This window comes from Neofelis nebulosa, chromosome 14 (assembly GCF_028018385.1).
Source record: "Neofelis nebulosa isolate mNeoNeb1 chromosome 14, mNeoNeb1.pri, whole genome shotgun sequence".
Taxonomy (NCBI): domain Eukaryota; kingdom Metazoa; phylum Chordata; class Mammalia; order Carnivora; family Felidae; genus Neofelis; species Neofelis nebulosa.
The window spans coordinates 80,948,942-80,966,080 of NC_080795.1; the positions used below are offsets into that span (position 1 = coordinate 80,948,942).

Below are 17,139 nucleotides of genomic sequence, written 5' to 3' on the forward strand. Positions count from 1 at the left end.
AGTCGTCCACACGGGGCTCCACAAAGGGTTGGTAAAGACAGTGCCGGCCTTGCAGTGCCCAGAACTCACTCTGTGACCCTGGCCAGGCCTTTCCCTCTTTGAACCTCAGTTTCCTCATCTGTAACATGGGGATATAAATGGCCTTCCTGGCTCCCACGCGGGCCTCCCTCCAGGGCCCTGAACTTGGGGGACCAGGTACTCTGCCTGGAGCCACTGAACATGTAGGACTTCTCTCTGTAAAGAAGGGCAGATCTGGGGCCCAGGGTCCGTCTCACCCTATGTCAGTGGCTGTGGCTGAGGTGGGGCCTGGTGCCTGAAGGTGCCCAACAGGCCCCTGCCCCTATAGCAGTCTATAAAGGACCCAGGGAGCTTGGCCGCTCAACAGAAAGCAGGTGGAGGCAATCTTGGCGTCTGGCTCAGAGGAGGCCGTCAGAGGCCCAAGGGGGGGGGGGGGGGAGGGAGGGGAATGGGGAGGGGGGAAGAGAGGAAAGGGAACATCTCTGCAATTCCTAGTACCTAAAAACATCTCTGTCCCTGTTTCTGAGGAATCCCTCACAGGGTGAACGTGCACCAGGAGAGAAGCAGCTCCTGGCTACCCCTCTGAGTCTTTGTTGGACGCAGCATACACCCCAGACGGTAGGTAAACGGTCAGCCTTAGAGGCCACTCCGGGGCCGCGGCAGACATCGCTAATCAACCACGGCACTGAGCAGCGTGCCGGGCACAGCCATCACCAATCGATCCAGGTGAAGCCGATCCCCCCCCCCCCCCCCCCCCCCGCCACCCCCGCCCCCACCCCCAGGGCAAGCGGACGTCTGTGCCGTCCTCGACCCGGCCTGCCCAGTCCAGTCCTGGCCTTCGGTCCCCTTGCAGAGTCCTGCCTACTAAGCCTCTGGCCCGTTAGCCAGGTCCTGGGTGAAGGCGCCGGGACCGGGGCCCGGGATGTGCTTGCGGCCCGAGGCTCGCGAGCTCCTCTGCATGCCGACCACGGTGCTGCCGTGCGGCTCGCGCTCCGCCCCGCGCCGGCGGAAGAGGCCTCGGACGGTGGCCTGGAAGCCGCTGGTGACAAAGCAGTAGACGATGGGGTCCATGCAGCTGTTGAGGCTGCTGAGGGTCACCGCCACGTGGTAGGCCACGAGGCTGGCGTGGCTCGGCACCTCGGGCCACAGCGCCACGGCCACCTGGCGGGCGTGGAAGGGCGTGAAGCAGACGAGGAAGATGACGAGCACGGTCAGCAGCAGCTGCATGGCCCGCACGCGGCGCTGGCGGCCCTGGCGCAGGAGGCCCGGCCGTGACAGCGCGCACACGATGCGGCCCGTGAACACGCTGATGACCAGCAGGGGCAGCAGGAACTCCAGGACGGTCAGCGCGAAGACGCGGCAGCATGGCCCGCCGCCGGCTCTCACGCCCAGCACGGACAGGGTCACGGCGCCGGCCGCCAGCCACACGAAGGCGCACACGGCCCTGGCGCAGGCAGGCTGGCGCCAGCGGCGGGAGCCGTCGGGCTGCACGATGGCCAGGTAGCGGTCGACGCAGATGCAGGTGAGGAACAGGATGGAGCAGTGCATGTTGAGGAAGTAGCCGAAGACGTGGGGGAGGGCGCAGCGCAGGCAGCCGCGCGCGCCGTAGAAGACGGCGAAGCGCGTGGGTAGGGACAGCCCCACCAGCAGGTCGGTCACCACCAGGTTGATGGTGTAGACGACCGAGGGCGTCTTGGCCTGCGTGCGGCAGCAGAAGACGTACAGCGCTAGTCCGTTGAGCACCAGCCCCGCCAGGAAGATGGCGCCGTGCACCGCGATCAGTGCCAGCCACAGGCCCGGGAAGGCGGCGTGCAGCTCCTCGTCCAGCAGGGCGAACAGGTGGAACAGGGGCACCTCGGGCACGCTGACGTTGGCCGCCGCCGCCGCCGCCACCGTGGCGTTGGGGGCCGCGGGGGCCCAGGGCCCCGTGGGAGACGCGGCGGGCATGACGGCGGCCAGTGCACGCCCTGGGCCTGGAAGGAAGGAGCGGGGTGGGTGACCTTTGGGCAACTGGAACCCCGCCTGGAGGCTGGTCCCGCTCGGCTTGCCTGCCCACCGAGGCCCCCAGCTTTCCCGGCTTTGTGCCCTTTCCTGGCCTGGCCCTCGGATGCCTGCCTTCTTCTGCACTCCATGTGGCCCCGGCGCCTGCCAGGGCGGAGCTCGGGCGGAATGTTAATGCTCTGAGCCTACTTCTCCGTGCAGCAGGAAGTATAAATCCCGGCTGGGCAGGACCGGCCTAGGACCAAGAGGGAAGAGGAAGGCTGTGGCACCAGGAAGCTGTGGAGCCCCGTGTTTGGTGTTCGAACCCGAGCTGCGGTCCCGGCTCCTCCCTTACTCGCTGTGCGGCCTCGGGAAAGTCACTTAACCTGTCTGTGCCTCCCGTGCTAACCTGCGCGGCTGGCGTTGTGGAGCTGCTAGGAGGGTTAACTGAGCACCGCAGCAGCACCCAGCGCGTCGTTTGTGCTAGAAAAACCACAGTGTGAGCTGCTGCTGGATAAAGCACAGTTCTGCCCAGGGGAGGCCGGCCCGCGACAGCCCCGCCTGGCTGGTCCCCCACCCCCGCACCCCCGCATCACAGATCGGGTCCTCCCGGCCACCCATCTGTTCTCACCTCTTCCGAGGCTGGTAGTGGGGCCGATGGCCAGGGCTAGGGTGCTCATAAGGAACCTCGCCCAAGGGCCAGCCCCCTGGACTCCCCGCTTCCTTCCCAGCCCTGAGACGTGAGCACCCTTGCTGGCTCAGGGTGACTCCCCGGGGCCTGAGCCCGGAGCCAGGTCCCGGCAGCAGTGGGGCGGGTGTTAGTTAAATAAACGCCGCGCTCCCTGCAGCCGTAAAGGGCCGCCCACTCTGTTTATGTTCCTGTGGGGCTGTGTTTAACTTGTTGAGATTTATCTCTATTTATACATGAAGGGTTAACAGGCCCCCCGCCCTCATCCCAGGCTGGGCTCATGCTCCAAATAAGGACATTTCTGGCTTTTTCAGGAGAAAGGAGAGGGCTTTGGGGAGAAGCAGGAGGAAGGGTGGGGACGTGGAACATCCTGGGCGCGCAGTGGGCCCTCCCCCTCCTGAAGGGGAAGGGAAGACACGCTACTGACCTGGTGGCCGACGCAAGTGTGCCATCTGCTGTGAGCAGGCCGGACACTGCCCGCTCGCTCTGGTTGCCTGCCTGGCCTTGGGCAACAGGCTCGCTCTGGCAGCTTTAGCCCTGTGGACGGGGGGTGCTGAGTTCTGCCTGCGGGTGGTGGGGGGCAGACGCAGCAGAGGAGTCCTTGCTAGCTAAGGCTCGGGCTCCGGTGTGGCCTGGGGGGAGGACCGGGCAGGGCAGACGGCCACCACTGTCCTCGGGCTCAGAGAGGTACGCACCTGCCTGAGGTCACCCGGCTGTGCCTCTGCCTCTGGGACCCCACCCTGGACATCTGCTGACCCCCAAGGCTGCTGGGAAGAGTCACGTGCTGCCCAGGTGCATGGCCACACCTACCACACACACACACACACACACACGGTCCTTCTGGGCTGGGCTGCCCTCTGTTTGGTGCCCCCAGGCCCTAACTCGCAGGGTTGATGGATGTGTTTGTCAAATGATAACTCAGGCAGACGGGGAGCACGGAGAGCACGAGGGACATCTAGGGCAGGGAGAGACCTTCCGGGGGGCATGACGGGGAGCGAGGGTAGGCCATGAGGCCAGGGCATGGGGCTGGGAACCTGGAGTCTCAGGGCAGCGGGGGGCCCCGGAATGTCCCCAAGAAGGAGAAGGATGCTGCCCAGCTTGTCCCTCTACTCTGAAAAAAACTGAGCCTTGGCAAAACGGAGCCGTGCTGGGAGCTGGCCCCGGGGACACAGGGCAAACAGTTTTTTGGATTCCCTTCCACATGCCTTCTGGTTTTCCAATGTGTCTGCACTAAGTTCGAGTTAGTGTCACAGGCAGAGACAAATAATAAACACTACAGAACATTTCCTCTGGGAGATAGTCCCAGGATGATGCCGGCTCCGGGGATCCTGCCCTTCCAGGAAACTCCCCAGGGCCAGCCTCACATGCTGGCCAGCAAGCTCAAGGTGCTGGAGGGCCCAGGCCAGGGCGGTGGGCCTGGCGCCCCCACAATAGGGGGATCGACAGGTGCTCAGGATGCCCCGGAGGCCTGACATGTGAGGAGAGATGTCTGCAAGGCACACTGTGATTCCCAGCTCCGGGAGTCTGAACCCTGATCCCAAACAAAGCTGAGCCCTGATGTCAGCCGCACACTGAACCCAAACTGGTTACACGCTGAGCCATGATCCCCGTGACATGATGAAACTTGATCCTGCCATACTGCAGCCCTGATCCAGATCCTACTCTGAGCTCTGTTCCTGGTCACACACCAAATCTTGACTCCAGTGACACAATTAACCTCAATCCCTATTACACTCCGAGCCCTGATCCTAGTTATACTCTGAGCCCTGACCCCGGGCACATGCTGAGCCCTGATCTTGGTCACACGTTAAGTCCTTACTCAGTTCACATCTTTTTAAGCTAAAAACAATTTTTTATATATAGACACATATAGAGAGAGCACAAGCGGGGAGAGGGGCAGAGGGAGAGAGAGGGAATCCCAAGCAGGCTCCACCTTAGCACGGAGCCTGACACAGGGCTCGATCCCGTGACCCTGGGATCATGACCTGAGCTGAAATCAAGAATTGGATGGTCAACCAGCTAAGCCACCTACTCACCCCCCAGGTCACACACTGAGCCCTGACTCTGGTCACATGCTGAGCCCTGACCCTGGTGACATGCTGAGCCCTGACAATGGTCACACGCTGAGCCCTGACCCTGGTGACACGCTGGGCCCTGACGATGGTCACACACTGAGCCCTGACCCTGGTGACACGCTGGGCCCTGACGATGGTCACACACTGAGCCCTGACCCTGGTGACATGCTGGGCCCTGACGATGGTCACACACTGAGCCCTGACCCTGGTGACATGCTGAGCCCTGACCCTGGTCACACACTGAGCCCTGATCCCTGACTTTCTACATCCACCATCTCTGCCCCCTTCGTGTCTGTGAGTCCGGCTGTCTTTGTCCGTATGACAAAAACCCCCCTCGTGACCTGCTCCCCCATTCCCAGTGCACCCCACTCCCCTGCCTCACCTCGCACAGTGTTATTTAATGACTCCTCTCTAGGGCATCCACTCATTTTGCTTTGAACGTGAGGAGTTCGAACAGTGGGGGTCCAGACCCAGGGCTTGGCCTGTGGAGGTGGGCCTTCTGGGAAGAGGCTGGGGTCGGGGTGGGGGGGGGGGTGGCCTCCTGAATCCACCCCTCTCTGGGGCAGGGAAGGAGCTGGGCTGGCGGATTCTGGGTGGAGAAGCCGCCCTGTCCTCCTCCCTCCACCGCGTGGCCTCCAGAAGGACCTTCGTTCTCTGGGCCTCAGTTTCCCCAGTGGTCTTCACTGCCTCATCTCCCGCTACTCCTTGAGACTCCACTGGGCCAGCTTCCCCCCGAGGCTGCTCCGGTCAGGTGCACGACCCCCAGCAGAGTGCCCCACCCACCTCGCACCCTCTCAGCACCCCTTGCTCTCCCCACTGCCCCCCTGCCTGCCAGCCAGGGCTGGGCCTAACCACGGAAGACGGGACTCCCGTGGTGGGGCTTCTGGCAGTGGTGCAGGGGGAGCATTGCGTGCTAACAGTGGCCAACAGAGGTGCCTCCCCTCCCCACCTGCCGCTCTGGGTCTGTTGATGAACCTCTCTGAGCCTCAGTCTCCCTGCCTGCACCTCCGCTATTGCTGAGCAGATTCGATCCGCGGTGTCGGCCCCTGTGAAGAGCTGGGTGCCTCCCGGCCCTTGAGCCTCCCGCACTCAAACTAGAGGAAATGGAGGCTGTGGGAGGGCCAGGCCAGGACCCGAACCCGGGTCTTCCTAGGGCGAGTCTATGGCTGGACCCTTGGTCCTGAGCGGGGCCAGGGGCACCAGGCAAACGGCCCCTCGGCCGGCAGGCGCCCGCACCCACTCCCCACGTGCCTCGCTCTCTGCTTGGCCTCTAAATATAGCCTGGAATGAGGGGAAAGGAGAGAAGGTTCTGCTCCTCTGTGGGGACAGTCTGGCCCCAGGCCCGCCCACCCAGGCTGAGGGGGGAGGCACAGACCTGGCCTCCAGGATGGGCCTTGGAGCCGTGAGTAAGCAGAGGAGGGTACCAGAGACCCAGGGGCTGGGGGCGGAGGGGTGTTCTAGTCCGGTCTGCCGCACCCTCGCCCCGGGACCTTGGCCCCTTCAGAGAGCCTTGCTCTCTTCATCTGCTAAATGGGGTCACTAGCGCCTTCCACAGCCTGAGGGAGGAGGCAGGGCTCTGTCACGGGGAGCCAGCCTGAGGGGTGTGGCACTGTCCTGTCCCCTCCTCCTTCCTGGCAGGTGTCCTGGGCCTGGCTGAGGTGGAGCAGACCTCATAGCCAGGGCCAGCTGGCTGGAGCCCGGCGGGCAGAGGCCACGTCCTCGTCGTGCCTGGCACGGGGCCGGGGCCTGGACACTCTTCTAAGGCGACTGTCCTGGAGGCAAAGACTTGGGACCTTTGTGCCGCCTACTGCCCCAGACCGCTGCCCCTGCCCACATTCAGGTACTTCTCCAGGCAGGTGGGGGACACATGCAGGCTGCTCTCCAGGGGCTCGGGGTGCAGTTGGGAAGTCACACGGCAGGGTCGGGGGACTGGAGCATGGCTCCATCGGAGAACAGACCTCAGTTTCCTCATCTGTAAGGTGGGCAGAATTAGAGCTCCCCTGGGGCAGCACCGAGGTGTGGTCAAGAGGTGGCCCTGGAAGGGCCCCAGAGGGTTTTGGTGGGTGGGGGATGGGAGACAGGGCCCAGTATGTGCACAGGTGAAGGGTAGGAAAAGGGGGATCCCTTTGGGGAAGGGCGGGGGGGCTCTCTGCACAGCCCCCACGTGTGAGTCCCGGTCGTGGGTGGGACCGAACGGCAAGTGCCCGGGAGGGAGGAGGTGGAGACCCGGGGCTTTTCTCTCCTTTGCTGGTTCCTCGCTCTGTGGGAGCCTCCCCACCCCAGTCTTCTCTTCTTTCCCTCTTTCTGCTCCTGCCTGTCTTAGAGAAAGTGAGGTTCTCAGAAGGAAGGGCCAGGAGTTCCTCCATCCTGCCTGGGACCTCCCAGGCCCTTGCGAGCCTCAGTCTTGCCATCTGTACAATGGGCACCTCCAGCTCTGAAGTGCTCTGAAGCCTGAACATGTCTGCACCTTCTGGAACGTCTTTGCCACCGGCAATACTCGCCCCTCTCTGGACTGCCCTAGAAGGTTCTTCCAGGGAGCGGGGCAGAGAGGAGCGAGGGGGGCAGCCTGGGGGGTGGGGGGCTGGGGCGAGACCCAGGACCAGTGCTTCCTAGGGTAGGAGGAGGTTCCTTGCAGACCTCCGGGCAGGATGGCTCGGTCTCCCTTCACCATTTGCAGGATCAAGTGCTTTAGTGGCTCAGTCCTGCTGTGTTCCCTGGCCTTGCTCTTGGAGGCCTAGGCTCAAACACTGAGCCCCAGGTTACCCCGGGGATGGGCTGCCCTGGGCTACAGTGACTGATCACCCTTGGCCCCATGGCCCTGCCTAGCCGATCACGATCACAACCAGCCCTGGGACTGGGACTGACAGCTCTCTGCTCCCTGGGGTTGGATGCTTCTCCAGGGACACTGTGAGACTCAAACTGTCTCTGAAAGAAGGCTCCCGGAGGGGGCAGGGGGAAGCAGGACCAAGTGCAGAGACCAAGGCCTAAGGAGCCTTGGCTGAAGTGCTTGGATCCAGCCCTGCCTGAAGCTAGTCTCCTGGGAATCATTGGTTCAATGAAGCTATAATCTCCCTGTTCGGCTTACATTACTTTGAACTGACTTTCTGTGACGTGTGACTAAAATAATCCCGCATATATTCTCTTATCCATACGCTGGCTGTCTTCGGTTCGGAGTCTCTTCCTGCAGAGAGCCCTCCCTGGTTGCCTTAAGTAGGTTTGTGGCCTCTCTGGGGCTCTCACAGCACCGTGGCTCTGTCATTGCCGGGCCACTCGTCCCCACTAGTCTGTGAATTCCCGCAGAGGAATTGCACAGTCACCTTCAGGAAATGTCGAGTGGATGAGTGAATGAATCCATGAGGGCTTAGCTTGCTTGGAGTGGGGAGTTCACAGCTAACGGCCCAAATTGGCTCCCTCTGAGCCCAGCCCATGGCCCCGGGCCTCTCCATTTGGCATGTCATTGGCCAGCTCTCTCTTGCCCCCCTCCCCTGGGGGCCCTGCGGTGGGGAGGGAGTGGAAAGGGGCATCTGGATTCCTCCTATTATCGGGAAGGGGCATGGCCCTTATTTGAAAATGAGGACACAGGACACAGAGACAGCGGCCTTCGGTAGCTAAACCGGGGTCAACCGGCTGGGCCCTGGGGTCTGTCCCCGGCTGGGCTGACCCTGCAATGTGGGCTTTCCCACAAAGAGAGCACTGGCCAGGTGTTTCCATGGGGCCTCAGGCCTCCTAGGGGCCACCTGGGATCCGTTCTCGTCCACCCAGCAGCCTTGCAGGCCTGGGCCTCCCACTTTCCAGGTGAGGAAACTGAGGACTGGGGTGGGCGGAGGGGGTGAGCCCCATACTGAGCAGGGACAGGGTCCGATTTAGACCCAGGCCTGACCACCATCTCCTGACTCACCCCTGGTTTCCCTATGGATCGGGTCATTGGAGACCTTCAGGGTGTCCGGGTGGGGCATATGGACCCCCAGCTGAATGAGGCACAGGAATGTGGAATCAGGGAAGGCTTCCTGGAGAAGGCAGTGGACTCAGCAGGTGTGGAAGCCTGGGTGAGCGTCCTGGGAGGCTGAGGCCAGGAGCCACCCGCACAGGGCCTCGAACGCCGCAAGGGCCTCAGCCTGGATCCAATTCACTGGGAGGCAGGCTTCTGCCAGAGGTGACCTTGTAGGCCTCCCTCCCCCACTCCTGCACCACTAACTGCTCCCCCAGCCTTGGAGGAGGGCTCTGGCCCAGAGCACCTGCTGCAGGTGTGGCCCAAGCTGGGGGGCCGGGGGAGGGTGGGGGTATCTGGGGAGGGGGGTGCCTGGGGAGGGAGGCCCATCACCGGCCTTCCAGAACTTTGCTGACACCCTCCAAGGGAGGCATGTGCGTGAAGGGCGATGCTTTTGATAGTGACCCTTCCTGGAAGGGACCTGAGGCTTCAGGCAGGCCCCGGGGGGGGGGGGCCCTCTCCAGTCTTGCAGCACCCCGACTTTCTGATGACCCTCCATGCAGCCTCCCCGCTGTTCCTCCGCCTGGAGCTTTTCCCTGCTCCCTCCCTACCCCGCATGACTTCTTCCAGGCCTCCCGCCACCCACCGGAAACCTTCTCAGCGGGAGCGTCTGGAGGGTGGGGCTGGTGGGGGAGGGGTGGGGGCCGCTCCAGCCTCTTCCTCCAGCTCCGGGACAGCCCGGTGCCGGGCCGCATCCATTTTTCTCCTGGGCAGAGTGAACCCTCAGTGAGCCTTGCCAAGCTCTGCAGGGTGAGGCCCGGCCCTCACCCCGGCATTCAGTGCCCTCCCACCTAGCCCGGGCCCTGGCAACCCACTCGGCGCCCTGGGCACCAGCCTGGAATTGATTTCCACCGGTCCTCCCAGGCAGGAAGTGTTGACACCTCCTCTAGGAAACCCACCCAATTATCCTGTTGGGTCCAGACTGTCCCTGTCATTCCCACCCTGCCCCTGGTGCTGGTCAACTGGGGTTTCGTTTGAGTTTGGCAGTCTGAGTTCCGTCACCGGTGACGGTGACGCTGGGTGTGATATTTGTTTAGTGAATGAATGAATGAGCCTGCGGAGGCCCCACCTGGAAGGTGCATAATAATAACAGTGCCTGAGCCTCCGGGTCTCCCCACCTGCGTGGTCATTCCGTGTGGTGCTCAGGGCTTCTCAGAGCCTTTGCGAAGCTCTCAAACCCTGGGAGTCTTCCCAGGGTGGGGAATGAGCATCGTTCCCAAATCATCCGACCCTGTCCTCTCCACCCAGGCTTGTGGCCCCACCAAGTGACGGGAGGCTGCGTCCCCCCGCTTCCACTCACAGCTCGCTGGGTGTCTGCTGTGTGGCCCACAATGCAAGGATGCTGGTCCCTGCCCGCGGGGCCCCCAGGCCCCTCATTGGCAGGGTGGGCGTGTCCCAACCTCTTGGCTCTTCTCCAAACTGGCCCCCATCCCCGTGTGTCCTGTAGCTGTCCAGCCGCACTGCAGACACAAGTCCTGCAGCCTGGCTGCCTCCAGCCCTGCCACGTAGGGGCCCAGGACAGGTGGGGAGACGGGCCTCAGCCCCGGGCCAACAGGTAGCTGCCTGGAGTTTGAGCTTGGTCTGCACCAGGGGCCAGGGGTGGGGTGGGGGTGGGGGAGCAGGCACGGAGGGCAGGCCCGGTCTGTCCCCAGCCGAGGTGCTAAGAGCATCTGCTGTGGGTCAGGCACCTGCGGGACGCTTGAGATCCACACAGCACGGTTCACATGAGGAAGGGGAAGCCCAGAGAGGCTAGCAATACGCCCCAGGTCACACAGCATACAATTGGTAGGGCTGGGAATCAAACCCAGGTCCGCGGCTTCTGGCCCAGGCAGGGTAGGACCAGGGTGGAGGGCTGGCATCTCTGGACCTGGGGTTTGTGCACAAGGGCATCGTGGGGGTGTAGGGTACCTGTAAACGCCCGGGCTGCTGAAGGGTGACACAGCCTCCCGAGGCCAACCTAGCCATTATTGGGTGAGCTATCTGCCTGTTTATTTTTACGATCGTCCTTGGTTTCGAGGCATCTGCTGTAGAACACCGGCTGTTGTTTTGGGCTGGTCTGAGCCTCTCTGCTCATTCCACCCAGGGACTGCTGGGCCCCTACTGAGGTCCCCAAGAGGGGCCGGACGGGCCCTGGGTCACCTAGCAGGTCCTAGGTGGGGCCAGTCGGAACCCCCGTCCCCATCCTGGCCTGGCTCCCTGAACCCAGCTCGGGGAGAGGGGTCATGGAGGGTGTGGGTCGAGAAGGGCACCTGGGCTCCGTCGTGCCTGGTCCTGTTCATAGTCCACCATCGGAGAGCCCTTGGCTCTGGGGAAATGCAGGTTTCCCCGGGGGGGGGGGGGGTGGGGGGCAGCTCCAGGCACGGCTGCGGGGGGGCGTTCCTGCAGGGGTTCCCGTCCCTGCGTGCTCGTGGCACCTGACATCCTCCCCCACAGCCTCTCCAGGGGCAGCCAGCACCACATGGCACAGGGCAGCCTGTAGGTCCTCAGCCTGGTCCTCTTGGCCCTGGCAGATGCTGTTGCCTCTGCCCGGCATGCCGTCTCTGCCCTTGTCACCTGGTTGCACCCTGGTCTCCAGCCTACGTGGCCCTCCCTCAGCCCCTGGACACCCCTCCACCGAGGGAGAGCTGTAGTCCCACATTCATGGGTTGTCTTTGAGATGACCCCTCTGAGGTTCCCACGGACTCCTCCCGGCTGCCCCTAATCCGTGTTGCTGGCCCTATGTTGCCTGTGAGGACACGAGGTACAGGATGATTGAGTGGGGTGTCTGGGTCACCGGTGGGGGTGGGGGTAAGAAAGTGGCTGGGGGGGCAACGGGCTGGGGGGGGCAACGGGACTGGGGGAGGGACTCTGGGGGAACAGGTGTTCCAGGCGGTAGGAGGAGCAGAGCCAAGGCCCTGAGGTGGAAGCTCTGGGCTCAGGACCCTGGAGAGGCCTGTGGGGCGGCCTCGGTGACAGATGGGATGGCTCTGGCTTGACTTGCTGTGGGGCAACTCCCAGGGTCGGGTCTGCTGAGGGTCTGTTGAGCCAGCACACCTCCTCAAGGAGGCCCTCCCAGGTCACCCAGATCCCTGCTCTACCTTTTCTTTTCACGTAGCTTGTTTTTTTGGTTTTTTGTGTTTTTTTGTTTGTTTGTTTGTTTGGGGTTTTTTTTTGGTGATTTGCTTGCCTGTTTCTTGTCTTTCCCTCCCGGACTGGCAGACTCATGAGGGCAGGGCCTGGCCTTCAGGACTGCAGCTGAATGACCAAATGAATGATTATTAAAGGGACCGCTCCGGCCCCTTTGAGCCTTAGTCTCCTGGTCTGTGAAGTGGGCAATGTTGAGCCCCCCCCCCCCACATCAGGTGTCCCAGGACAAAGTGAGGCCAGATGCGCCACTGTGCAGGTGCTCAGAAAACCCCAATCCCCTTCCCCATACGCGCTCTAGAAGCAGGAGCCCTTGCTGTTGCCGAGGCTCAGCGAGGGCCAGTGACGTGCCCATGGCCACACAGCTGTGCGGCCCCTGGAGGGGAGGGGGTGGCACCCTGGGTGACCCCCTGGCTGGGAGTGACGAAACGTTGGCAGGAGATTATGGGGGCCAGAGGGCAGGGCTAGCGGCCTGTCTGCCTGAGGGCTGTGAGCCGCCACCACTGTCCCGTCTGTCCCTTCCTTCCCTCCGTCCTGCCTGAGATTGCACAGCTGCTCCTTGTCTGTCCCGCCCGGCACCCTGGCCACAGGCCAGTTCCCACCCTGTCCGCCCCCCTCGGGACCCTGTCTCTGCTGCCCTTCTCACAGGGCAGTTACCGCCAGCCAGAGCCGGGCGGGGGCAGTGCCTGCTCTGAGGTTCACGTGGCAGGGGGCTGGGTGGGCCAGCCGCCCTGGGCCTCAGTTTCCCCCTCCCCCAAAAGCGTGGGGGAAGGGCCAGGGCTGGAGCACAGGGTCTGAGCTGTGGGTTGGTGCGGCTAGGAGTCTGTCTGCATGAATCCCTCAGCCCCCAACCCTGCCCCAGCCTGGGGGACAGTGGTGGCCATGGTCTCAAAGCGGCTCAAGCACCCAGTCTCTTCCCTAGCCTGGCCTCTGGGGCCACCCTAGTGCCTTGACAGGTGGGAATATCGAGACACAGCTTTGGGCACCCTGCAGATGATCGGTGAGGGTGCAGAATGAGTGAATGAACGAATGAATGAATGAAATCCAGGCAAGCGGGGAGCCGGCAGCACAGGTCGGGCTCTGGGGTCAGGAGGGATGCTCCCACAAGCCCCTGGGAGCCCTTCCTTCCAGGCTCTTCACCCATCCTGTCCCACTGTGACCACCTACTTGCCCCTCCCCCTCTGGGTCTCAGTTTTCCCATCTGTACAATGGCCCCCTACAGGGTGAGACCTCAGAACCCCTTTCAGGCTCTGAACTCTCCCCTGCCCAGGTCTGGGGGCAGTTTGTCGGCCCCTCACCCCCTCCGCTGCCTGCCTGGCCGGGCAGCGAGGACACGCCAGCTGGGGGAGGCCCGGTCCGGCTCTTGGGGGGACTCACCGCACCTTGGCCTATGCTGGCGGCTTGAGGCAGAGCTGGCACAGAGTAAGCCTGGACGACCTCCCTGGGCGGCTCTGTGGGCCACTCTGTCCGGCAGCCTGCAGCCGACCGCCTTCCTGGGGCCTGACGTCAGGCCGGCGCTGGGGCTCCTTTTGGGCAAAGGCAGAGGGGTGGGGGCGGGGTGGGGGCGGGGCGGGCTCCTTCGCCTGCCAGGCCGGCCCCCTGGAGGAGCCTGGCGAGTTCCAGGGCCCTGGGGGAGGGAGCCTAGGGGAGCTGACTTTGCAGCCCAGCCCCGGCCGGCCGGATAGAGGAGGAAACTGAGGCAGAGGGGGTGGGGCCAAAGCTGCACCACCCAGGCGGGGGTGGGGGGGGTGGGAGGGGGAGGGGCGCGGGGGGGGGGCAGGGGAGCAGTGGAAAAGGGAGGGTGGTGCCAGCCCTGGCTCTCTGTCCCCCCAGCACCTTGTCTGGGGAGGCTGCCGGGCCCCCAAGAGCATGGCTGGCACCATGGGCGGTGGGAGCACCAGGCTGCAATCTCAGTTTTCTCTCCGGGAGCCACAGATGCTTCCTGGCTACCTCCACTCCTGGTGGCTCTCCGGGTTCCCGGGGTACGGTCTGGGTTTTCTGTTTTGCATGTTCTGAGCCTGGGTGTGCCTGTGTGTGCCCGTGACCGGGGACCTGCACACTCGGTATCCGGGCCTCCCCGCTTGTGCCCCCTCCTGTGTGTCCTGTGTCCCTGGGGCGGATGTGGCCTTGCAGGGGCACACGCACGCCTGAGTGTGTTTGTGGGGTCAGCCCCAGCCCGGGGCCCGTTCGTGACCTCGTGACCTAGTGTAACCCCTGTGGGGACGCGTGGGGTCGGGTGCGTGGGAAAGACCCGGATGTGAGGAGGGCCAGTGGGATGGGGCAGTGGGTCATAAATCTCAGTAACCAGGCCTGATCTGGGAGTGGTGGCGGGGACAGACATCCCTCCCCAGACAGACACCCTGACCAGGGGGGTGGCTTGTGGGTGAGCCCGGGTCTCAGGGTCCGAGGGTGGCTGCGACTGGGGCCAGGGAGGGCTTAGGGTCAGGTCTTTGCTGTGTCTCCTCTGCCAGAGTGGCCTCTCTAGTCTCCTGTCGCTGGGCTGCTCCTTGCTCATGCAGTGGGACCACCCAGCACCCTCCACCCAGCACCTACTGAGCCAGCCCATGCCGGGCCCTGGGGTCAAGGGATGCTGGATGCTGCCTGACAGATGAGGACCCTGGCCCCCGAGATCTCAGTCTGGTGAGGGACACTTGCAACCAGCAGCCAGTGGGGAGGAGTGTGGTCGGGAGGGCTCCTGGAGGGGCAGTACAGGAAGGAGGGCAGAGGGGAGGGGAGGCCCTGTGGGCAGGGGAAACTGCGTGTCAGGGTCCCCAGGAGTGGGGGGGCGGGTGGGGAAAAGCAGTGAAGCTGGGAGTGATCACAGCCCCTCCACACTGGGTCTTAGTTGCCCTGTGGGAACCAGAGGGGTGGACTTGACCCTGAGGGCAGTGGGGAGCCATTGAAGATTTGGTGGGAGGGTGGTCCCCGGAGCAGCTTCCCTGCTCCCAGGTCCAGGCTCCCTGCTAATATAAGGGTGAGCTCACAGGCTACCGCTGATCATCTCCTGAGACTACTGTCCTATGCGTCTCAGAAGGGGAAACGGAGACCCAGGAAGGTGACGGTGTCTCTGGCCCGCCCCAGGCAGGCAAGGGAGGGCACCCAGGATCTTGCCAAGGGAGTGTAGATTCAGTGTTGTTTCTGAACAGGGCAGCCTGGAGGCAGCCAGGATGTGGGTGGGGGCCCGAGGGCTGAGCCAGTGCAGGCTCACATTTTACGAGCTGGAGACTGCCGCTGAGTCACGGGCAGGGCCGGCTGGGCACACACAGGCTGGTTCCCAGAGAAATCTTGGGGAGATCCTCTGGAACAAAACGAATGCCAGCAGACTGCCTGGGGGAGCAGGGTGGCAGCCTGGGTCGGCTTCCAGGACCCCTCACCCCAGGGAAGCTCCTTTCTGTGGGACCCAGCAGTCCTTGGGGGGGCGGTGGGGGAAAGTGCTGGAGGCCGGGAGGCTCAAGGGGACCCTCCCATAGCCCTCGACAGGCTGGGTCAGGCCAGGCTGCCTGTGGCTGGGGTCAGAGGTCGGACAGTGGCTGGGTCAGGATAGGGCCGTCCCTCCTAGGGCCCAGCCTGGTGGACAGCCCTCCCTGAGCCCACAGCAGCCCCTCCCTCTCTCAGCTGGTGCTGTGGAATTCTGTAAAGCTGTCCACACGGTGGCCCTCTCAATGCCCAGCTCGTCTTGCCACTCCTAGAGCCCACCATCCCGAGGGACTCAGCCACAAATAGCAGCCGGGCAGTCGGGTGGGGGCTGCGGGGGAGGCAGGGGACACTTGGTGACAGCCAAGCATGTCCTGTCACCGTCCTGGTGCCTGCAGCTGCAGACCTCATTTGTCCTCCCGAGTGGCCCTGTCTTGTTGCCACTCGAGGACGTAAACAGTGCCGGGGTAAGGCTGCCGGGGTGGGGGACACAGCCTGGTTCTGCAGGGGGACTGTCCCCACTGGAAGCAGTGTGGGGAGCCCCAGCCCTGGGGCCATCGGGAGCTGGTGAGAAGGCCCCTCAGGGCCCTCCTAAGGGGTCAATGGCCACGTGTCCCCTTCTGTGCTCTGGAGCCCCTGGCAGGGGCCAGTCACCCATGGGGAGGGCAGGGTGAGGGGGGCCTTTCTCTTTCTCTGGGAAAGGTGGCCTCGAGTGTCCGAGGTGGGGTGTTGGGAGGCTGGGAATGGCGGGGCCCCCGGGCGGGCCTGGTTCAAGTCTGGTCGGGCCGCTCGCTCATGTGCTCTGGCCCTCAGTGTCTAGAGGGCAGGCCCTTTGGACAGGGATGAGGCCCACGTGGGGCAGAGTTTCCGGATCGAGGAGGACACGGGCTGGGAGATGACTCCCTCCCTCACCCTGGGCCCTGGGGCTAGTCTGGGCCACGCACCTAGAACCCACCCACCTTGTGGAGAAACGGGGGCACTTAGCAAGGGCCCAGCGCCTCGTTATCTCGAGGATGTGCTCTGAAGATTTGGGGCCATCCCGGAGGTGACTCCCGGGACCACCGTCCCTGGGACTTATCCCCCAGTTCCCTGGACCACTCTCCCATCACCCAGGAGCTCATCTTGTCCCACCTTTGATTTTTACAGGTAGAGAAACAGAAGTCCAGAGAGGGATAGACACCTGCCCCAAACCACCCGGCGAATGGGTCACGGCAGGTGCCGGTGGGAACTGGGCCTGGGCTCCCAGGCAGCCCTCGGCTGCCGTGTGGCATCCCTGACTCGGGGGCCCGTAGGTGGCCGGAGTGACCAGGGCAGGACTATTCGACCTCCCATTAAACTCAGTGTCTGGGACCGTGAGAACCTTCCTCGTGGGTTCAGTGAAACCACTGCCACGTTCCTACAGCAGCCTTGAAAGGCGGGTGCGATTATGATTCCATGTCGCTGGCGTGGCAACTGGGTCCCAGAACCGGGTCACTGACCGGTCCCCCAGCCAGGGAGCAGCTGGCTAATTCAGGGCCACCGCACGTTCTGTCCAATCTCAGGCCCGAAGTGCACGCGTCCAGGCCTCACCTCACCCCTGCCGGGCCCTGCGGCGGCCCCTGTGTGCACGCACTTGCTCGTGCACACACGCACCTGCCTGGCGCGTAGATGTGTACACACAGGTGCATGTGCATGTGGCCCTCCAGCCTTAACATCAAGCCCTCTCCCGTGCATCCAGCTGGGCCGTGACTTTGCGGGGAGGAGGCGACGGCTCAGGTGGCACGGCGTCTCCCCTGTGTCGGACATCCCGACTTGGCCTGCCTGAGGTTGGCCCCCTCCCCCCCCCCCCCCCCAAGCCCTCCCGGGATTCACAC

General features: G+C 63.7%; 1 protein-coding gene across 1 annotated transcript; it reads right to left on the reverse strand.

Annotated features, from left to right (window-relative positions):
• Window positions 1-805: 805 nt before the first annotated feature.
• On the reverse strand, window positions 806-13,361 carry GPR20 (G protein-coupled receptor 20). Its single transcript, XM_058699232.1, has 2 exons — window positions 13,255-13,361; window positions 806-1,991 (listed from the first exon to the last, which is right to left on the reverse strand). The coding sequence occupies exon 2, from the start codon at window positions 1,963-1,965 to the stop codon at window positions 883-885; it is 1,083 nt and encodes a 360-aa protein (XP_058555215.1). The 5' UTR covers window positions 1,966-1,991; window positions 13,255-13,361; the 3' UTR covers window positions 806-882.
• Between the last annotated feature and the right edge of the window lie 3,778 nt (window positions 13,362-17,139).